Source organism: Oncorhynchus gorbuscha, unplaced genomic scaffold (genome assembly GCF_021184085.1).
Source record: "Oncorhynchus gorbuscha isolate QuinsamMale2020 ecotype Even-year unplaced genomic scaffold, OgorEven_v1.0 Un_scaffold_3981, whole genome shotgun sequence".
NCBI classification, from domain to species: domain Eukaryota; kingdom Metazoa; phylum Chordata; class Actinopteri; order Salmoniformes; family Salmonidae; genus Oncorhynchus; species Oncorhynchus gorbuscha.
This window is the reverse complement of record NW_025748106.1, coordinates 32,501-40,379: the sequence shown is the minus strand read 5'-3', so window position 1 is coordinate 40,379 and position 7,879 is coordinate 32,501. Positions and strand designations below refer to the sequence as shown.

General features: G+C 43.3%; 1 protein-coding gene across 3 annotated transcripts in view; it reads right to left on the bottom strand.

The window, feature by feature from the left end:
- Window positions 1-3,996: 3,996 nt before the first annotated feature.
- The window catches only part of LOC124028291 (ETS-related transcription factor Elf-2-like), a 21,296-nt gene continuing 17,413 nt past the window's right edge, over window positions 3,997-7,879 (bottom strand). For 2 of the 3 annotated variants that reach the window (XM_046340394.1, XM_046340395.1), the window contains exon 4: window positions 3,997-4,084. In XM_046340394.1, the coding sequence (XP_046196350.1) occupies window positions 4,032-4,084 (53 nt within the window). In that variant the 3' untranslated portion in view covers window positions 3,997-4,031. Of the gene's footprint in view, window positions 4,085-6,933; window positions 7,028-7,879 lie in introns of those variants that run through there. The other variant, XM_046340396.1, reaches the window with a different exon arrangement.

The window sequence follows — 7,879 nt, the reverse complement described above, 5'->3', positions numbered from 1 at the left end:
TAACATCAACATCCTGTCTACAAGATACAGCCAGTCCTGTTTTGGACATCAACATCCTGTCAGCCATCCTTATTTAACATCAACATCCTGTCGCAAGACGGCCAGTCCTGTTTAAACACTCAAGCATCCTGTCTACAAGATACACAGCCAAATCTATTTATCATCAATATCCCTTATCTACAAGATACAACCAGTCTGACAATTCAGTCCTATTAACCATCATCATCTTATAGTGCACCTTTATCATTAAAACCATTTAGGCTCTTTAGCAATACTGATATCTTATCAATCCCAATAAATATCTCAATCAACAGCCAGTATCTCAATCAAACAGCCAGTATCTCAATCAACAGCCAGTATCTCAACAACAATGCCAGTATCTCAACTCAATGAGCTGTAGTATCTCAATCAACAGCCAGCATCTCAATCAACAGCCAGCATCTCCAATCAGCCAGCATCTCCAATCAATGTCTCAATCCATGTGTATCTCAATCAATGCCAGCATCTCCAATCAACAGCCAGCATCTCAATCAAACAGCCAGCATCTCAATCAATAGCAGCATCTCAATCGGCGGCCAGCATCTCCAATCAATATTGACATCTCAATCAACCAATATCTCAATCAATAGCTGGCATCTCAATCAAACAGCCAATATCTTTCAATCAACAGCCAATATCTCAATCAACAGACAATAGATTCCAATCGGCAGACAGTATCTCCAATCAAATAAAAGTATCTTTGGGGTAGTATTGTAGGAAGTTTCTTGATTTCTCAGTGGAGAGCTGATATTCTAGGGTGACCTCCCGTGTCCTCATCTAACAGGCCGGTGGTCGGCTCTGGTTCCTCTAGGGAGGGTGACCTCCGTGTCCTCATCCCTAACAGGTCGGTGGGCAGGCTCTGTCTGTTCCTCTAGGAAAGTGACCTCGTGTCTAACCTTTCATCTTCCTGACAGGTCGGTGGTCAGGCTCTGGTTCCTCTAGAGGGTGACCTCCGTGTCTCATCCTAACACAGGTCGGTGGTCAGGCTCTGGTTCCTCTAGGAGGGTGACCTCCGTGTCCTCATCCCTAACAGGTCGGTGGTCAGGCTCACAGTTCCTCTAGGAGGGTGACCTCCCATTGTCCTCATCCCCTATCAATTAGGTGGTCAGGCTCTGGTTTCCTCTGAGAGGGTGACCTCCGTGTCCCACTCCCTAACCTTTCTTCTTCTTGACGAGTGTTAGTCGAGCTCTGGACGTCCTGGTTTCCTCCCCTGAGGTGGACCTCCATGTCCTCTTCCATACAGTCTTCCGTAGACACTCCACCACAGTCTCGGTCATCACTCTAGGCCGCATCGCCGTGATTTAGTCTCTGGGTGGTCCCACACCCTGCCGGGATGAACACATCTAGTGGGACAAGAGGGAAAACGTTGAGAGAGAAACAGTGTGTGTTCTGGTGGATGTAACGTTGTGTGAACACCAACATTCGTATGACATCATCGGAGATCTACGACATCAATGATGTCTCTCTGTTCTAGTCTCTCGGCTGCTTATGGATGGAATATGTCATGGTGAATACCTGCTTATGGGTGGAATATGTCATGGTGAATACCTGCTTATGGATGGAATATGTCATGGTGAATACCTGGGCTGCTGCTTATGGATGGAATATGTCATGGTGAATACCTGGTTATGGGTGGAATATGTCATGGTGAATACCTGGGCTGCTGTTTATGGATGGAATGTGTCATGGTGAATACCTGGGCTGCTGTTTATGGATGGAATATGTCATGGTGAATACCTGGTTATGGATGGAATATGTCATGGTGAATACCTGGTTATGGGTGGAATATGTCATGGTGAATACCTGCTTATGGATGGAATATGTCATAGTGAAATACCCTGAGCTGCTATTTATGGATAGAGTATATCATGGTAATCTTACGAGCTGCTTATGGGTAAGAATATGTCATGGTAGTACCTGAGGTATAGATAAGAATATGTCATGGGAATATGTCATGGTGAATATGTCACCTGGGCTGCTGCTTATGGATGGAATATGTCATGGTGAATACCTGCTTATAGATGGAATATGTCATGGTGAATACCTGGGCTGCTGCTTATGGATGGAATATCATGGTGAATACCTGCTTATAGATGGAATATGTCATGGTGAATACCTGCTTATAGATGGAATATGTCATGGTGAATACCTGCTTATAGATGGAATATGTCATGGTGAATACCTGCTTATGGATGGAATATGTCATGGTGAATACCTGCTTATGGATGGAATATGTCATGGTGAATACCTGGGCTGCTGCTTATGGGTGGAATATGTCATGGTGAATACCTGCTTATGGATGGAATATGTCATGGTGAATACCTGGGCTGCTGCTTATGGATGGAATATGTCATGGTGAATACCTGGGCTGCTGCTTATGGATGGAATATGTCATGGTGAATACCTGGGCTGCTGCTTATGGATGGAATATGTCATGGTGAATACCTGCTTATGGATGGAATGTGTCATGGTGAATACCTGGGCTGCTGTTTATGGATGGAATATGTCATGGTGAATACCTGGGCTGCTGTTTATGGATGGAATATGTCATGGTGAATACCTGGGCTGCTGTTTATGGATGGAATATGTCATGGTGAATGCCTGGTTATAGATGGAATATGTCATGGTGAATACCTGGTTATGGGTGGAATATGTCATGGTGAATACCTGGGCTGCTGTTTATGGATGGAATGTGTCATGGTGAATACCTGGGCTGCTGTTTATGGATGGAATATGTCATGGTGAATACCTGCTTATGGATGGAATATGTCATGGTGAATACCTGGGCTGCTGCTTATGGATGGAATATGTCATGGTGAATGCCTGGTTATAGATGGAATATGTCATGGTGAATACCTGCTTATGGATGGAATATGTCATGGTGAATACCTGCTTATGGATGGAATATGTCATGGTGAATACCTGGGCTGCTGCTTATGGATGGAATATGTCATGGTGAATACCTGCTTATAGATGGAATATGTCATGGTGAATACCTGGGCTGCTGCTTTTATGGATGGAATATGTCATGGTGAATACTGGGCTGCTGCTTATGGATGGAATATGTCATGGTGAATACCTGGGCTGCTGCTTATGGATGGAATATGTCATGGTGAATACCTGCTTATGGATGGAATGTGTCATGGTGAATACCTAGGCTGCTGTTTATGGATGGAATATGTCATGGTGAATACCTGGGCTGCTGTTTATGGATGGAATATGTCATGGTGAATACCTGGGCTGCTGTTTATGGATGGAATATGTCATGGTGAATACCTGGGCTGCTGCTTATGGATGGAATATGTCATGGTGAATACCTGCTTATGGATGGAATATGTCATGGTGAATACCTGGGCTGCTGCTTATGGATGGAATATGTCATGGTGAATACCTGCTTATAGATGGAATATGTCATGGTGAATACCTGCTTATAGATGGAATATGTCATGGTGAATACCTGGGCTGCTGTTTATGGATGGAATATGTCATGGTGAATACCTGGGCTGCTGCTTATGGATGGAATATGTCATGGTGAATACCTGCTTATGGATGGAATATGTCATGGTGAATACCTGGTTATGGGTGGAATATGTCATGGTGAATACCTGCTTATGGATGGAATATGTCATGGTGAATACCTGGTTATGGGTGGAATATGTCATGGTGAATACCTGCTTATGGATGGAATATGTCATGGTGAATACCTGCTTATGGATGGAATATGTCATGGTGAATACCTGCTTATGGATGGAATATGTCATGGTGAATACCTGCTTATGGATGGAATATGTCATGGTGAATACCTGGGCTGCTGTTTATGGATGGAATATGTCATGGTGAATACCTGTTTATGGATGGAATATGTCATGGTGAATACCTGGCTGCTGTTTATGGGTGGAATATGTCATGGTGAATACCTGGGCTGCGGTCTCCTCTCAGGCTGGTAACAGAGTCCATGTGCAGCAGAGCCCTCGGCAGCCTCGATGGTCTTATCAGAACAGTAGGATGCTGGTACCAGACTGTTGGTAATGGACGGACGCCTCCACTGAAACAAAGGAAACACACGTTAGTAGAGTGAAAAGCACGTTGCAGGTCTGTACAGCCGCTGTAGACATTTCATCACTTGTACCAATGCAGAGGGGTTCTGATGCATCCTACTGGAAATAAAAGTGGTGTTTGGTTACCTCAAGTCTGTTACCACGGTTTGGTTTTTATTGTGAAAACACTGTCGGTGTTCCACCATTAACAGTTTACTACCAAACTAAAAAAGGTTGAGACACTTCAAATGGCTTGTTTACTACACTTCACACAGGACTTCTAAAGTCTGTCAAAGCGGACATCCTCTCTCTGGCGCCCCCTAGCAACCGTTCCGTCTCCCGTTACTATGGCATAACTGATGTAGGATCAGCTGCAAATAAAAGTCTCTCTTTACCACCATGACCTACAGTGTCAGACTGACCTTAAAACAGATGTTACAGAGCATCAAGTAACTAACTAACCAAATAACTAACCATCTATAACTAACTAACAATAACTAACTAACCATATAATAAGTATTGGTTAGAAGTCATAGTTCCTCCTTTCCTTTGGGCCCTAAGGTTTTCCTTGTAAAATGACCCAATCTGTTTTCCTCATTACGGGCTGTCTACAACAAGAGGTCTAGAGGATTTCCTTGTGCTCATCTGGTCATGGTAAATCATTTGGGCTAGGAATTGTTTCACAAAAAAAAAAGGAGACGAGGAAAAATTATGCAATTTATTAGTATGGGGTATGTAGTCCTTCTGAGGAACTAGGAGACAGACTAAACCTAGGGATTACATTTACAGTACAGAGCAGACCAGAGCGCTCTGGGCCCTGGTCAAAAGTAGTGCACTATAAAGTGGATAGGGTGCCATTTGGGACCAATCCCAGGGCACCTGTTGTTGTCCCTCTCTGGGAAGCACGTATCTGGTTACCATCACCCCTGCCCATGTTTGGCTACGAGGCAGGCACAGGGTAGGGGGAAGGGTTATCTTTAGGAAGACTGACTGCTGCCCCCAATCCCTCTCATTCAGACCCTGACACACACACTACCCGTCGTCCCAAGCGCAAACAAACTGTAGCCCCCCACACACACACACACAAACAAGCAGAACTAACATAGGCACCTGATAGGCCGAGCTGCCGTTGAAACCAGGCAGGACTACCTAAATAAACCCACCATAGACCATAACATAGACTGGATACTTTGACACCGATACATAGGCTAGAAATAAACACAGACATTTGACATACATACTAAGATGCATTTATCTGTAAGCATATTATACATACGGATTTAACTATAAAAGTGTTAACACTTTAAAAAATATATTTTAAAAAGTTAACTTTTTACTGTAAAAGTTAAATAAAATGTTATGCATTTCATATTTCTAGGGATTCGTTCAACAGTGAGTGTTTTAGTGTTTGGTTAATAAGAGAGGTTGGTTATCCGAATATTTGGTTGGGTACGGACTCGGGTTGAAATAGTACTGCTGCACTACCTTATTCAGTCATTGTATTTTAAGAAAATGAATTAACATCTGTAAAAAGCAATTGAGGCTAAAGTCAGCATATTTCAAAAGTACAAAATGCGTGTGAATAAATATGATTTTCATCATTACGTCTCGACAAGCAAGAAAGAAAAAGCTGGTACTATTTGACCGAGCCAATAATAGCAAGTCCGACACAAAGTAGTGCAGTCCCCCTATTTGACTTCCGTGTTTACACTCGCGTCGCCTTTCCCTCCAGTTCTCTTCGAAGACGGTCTCCGTCCCCACGTCACTCACTCCCCGCCCCGGACACCATTGGATAAGTCAGTAATCTTACGCCCACCCGTCTAGCAGCACTCATTGGCTGGTGGGAGGATTTCGAACGCCTCACGAGCGCCGTTGGTCAAATGGACCTGTCAATCAAGCCACAACCCGCCTAGATGCATAACAATGCTTCCGCCATCGAAATGATCCAAAAATATATTTTTTTAAATCATCGTTAAATCAAGGAAGAAAATGCAACACTCTAGACAATGTAAAAAATAACCTTTGTATGGCAAAAATGAACTTAAACGAGACACGATTTGCACTTAAAAATCGCTAGTGAGTAAACGCAAAAGCCAGGAAAAACCGTTAGCAGCCACACACTTCACGGGATAAACCACTGGGCCCACACTTAGATAACGGTGCGAATCCGACTCAGAAAAACGGTACATGACTGAAAACAGATGGGGGGAAAAAAAGTCACAAAATGACTAGAATACAGCTTTCAACTAAATGTTTACACTCACTTCCGTGTCATTCAATGTTTGAACAAACTGGCTGTATGTGTTATTCAACAAGGAAAAATATATCGATAGACTATATTTCAATACAGGGATAAAAATCACAACATAACTGATTCAATATAGGTAGATCATATAAACAGATTGTGTATTTAAAGCCATGATAAACGCGGAATAAACATAAACCCACATGCCCTTCCGACTCAGACAGCGTGGCAAAGACGTAGGAAAGACAACACATCTACAACACTTCCTGGTTTCAGCGGGGCTCCCTCTCTGCCAGAATAACCAGTTATTATGATACACATGGACGAAGAAACTATAAATCACGATATGCACGCGCTGATACGTGCAGATTGCGGTCTAATCCTCCAGTGCTCAAATCCAAAACGGTAATTTTAAACATTTTAAGAAGGACTGAAGAAAGCGGACATCGCCATGCAGGTTACTAAGCAAGGTGATCACTTCCTGCTTTGCCCTCCATTATTTCACCAAACTACTTAACGGATATGGGGGGCGCAAGCGGTCGCTAAAATAAACACACAACGTGTCAACAAACGGTCGCCGGTAGAACGAGTTCTAAAAATAAATTCCGTTACCTGCTCTGATGAGCAGATCGAGTTGGTTAGCGGGCCCCTCATGAAGTGAAGTCGCCATGTTCTTCCCGTGTTGCAGATTCGCATTGACTTCACACTGAAATGCAAAAAGGCAGCCAAAATCACTCCGCCGCCAGAGGAAATCTCATCCAGACCGCTTCACAACCCCCACACCGCGGCAGACGGGTGTCCTTCCGCGCTAAACACAGGAAATCCTCCGCTCTCGCTCTCTTGAGCTCTTGCCAAAGATGGTGGATACATTTTAGATGTCCCACTCAGGCCGTTAACCAGGTTTTAAAGTTCCTGTCTGCTTAAGGGGAGGCTCTCCCATAAGGCACCAATAAATTAGCAGCTGGGTCTGATTCGCTTAGTCCATTGACTGTATATGAAGGAGGGGAAAAAGGAGCGAGTGAGATGTCTCGCTTTCTTTTCCATCTCTGTCTGCTCTTGCATCGATCGAACGGCAACCAAAGCAGGAAAACAGGACAATTCATCCATAATAGGCCCGTGCATTCAACATTTTAAAAAGCATAACAGAGCATTTTAAGACACCATTAATATAATGTATGTATTGCATTCCTAACAATGAACATTCAGCGCAAGGAATAAAGATTTTAAGAGCATATAAACGTGTCTTCATTTGCATTATGGCAAAGACCATAGTCTAAGTAGGAAAACCTGATTTAAAAAAAAATCTCTCACTAAAGTAACTAAAAATGAAACAGTCTGCTGAGGTACCGAGTGCAGAAATGTTTATATCGATGCCAGAGCTTGTAGGTCATCATCCACTTTAATGGGTTAGTTTTCTGACTGGAGTCTCACACCAAGTCTACGCCCCAGACAGCACTCAGCAACTCGCACAACAAGTCATCGTGTCAGCAACTAATGACGGAATTTAAAAAAGGGAAGAAAAACAAGGAGTTAAAAAATAAACATAAGTTTAGGACGT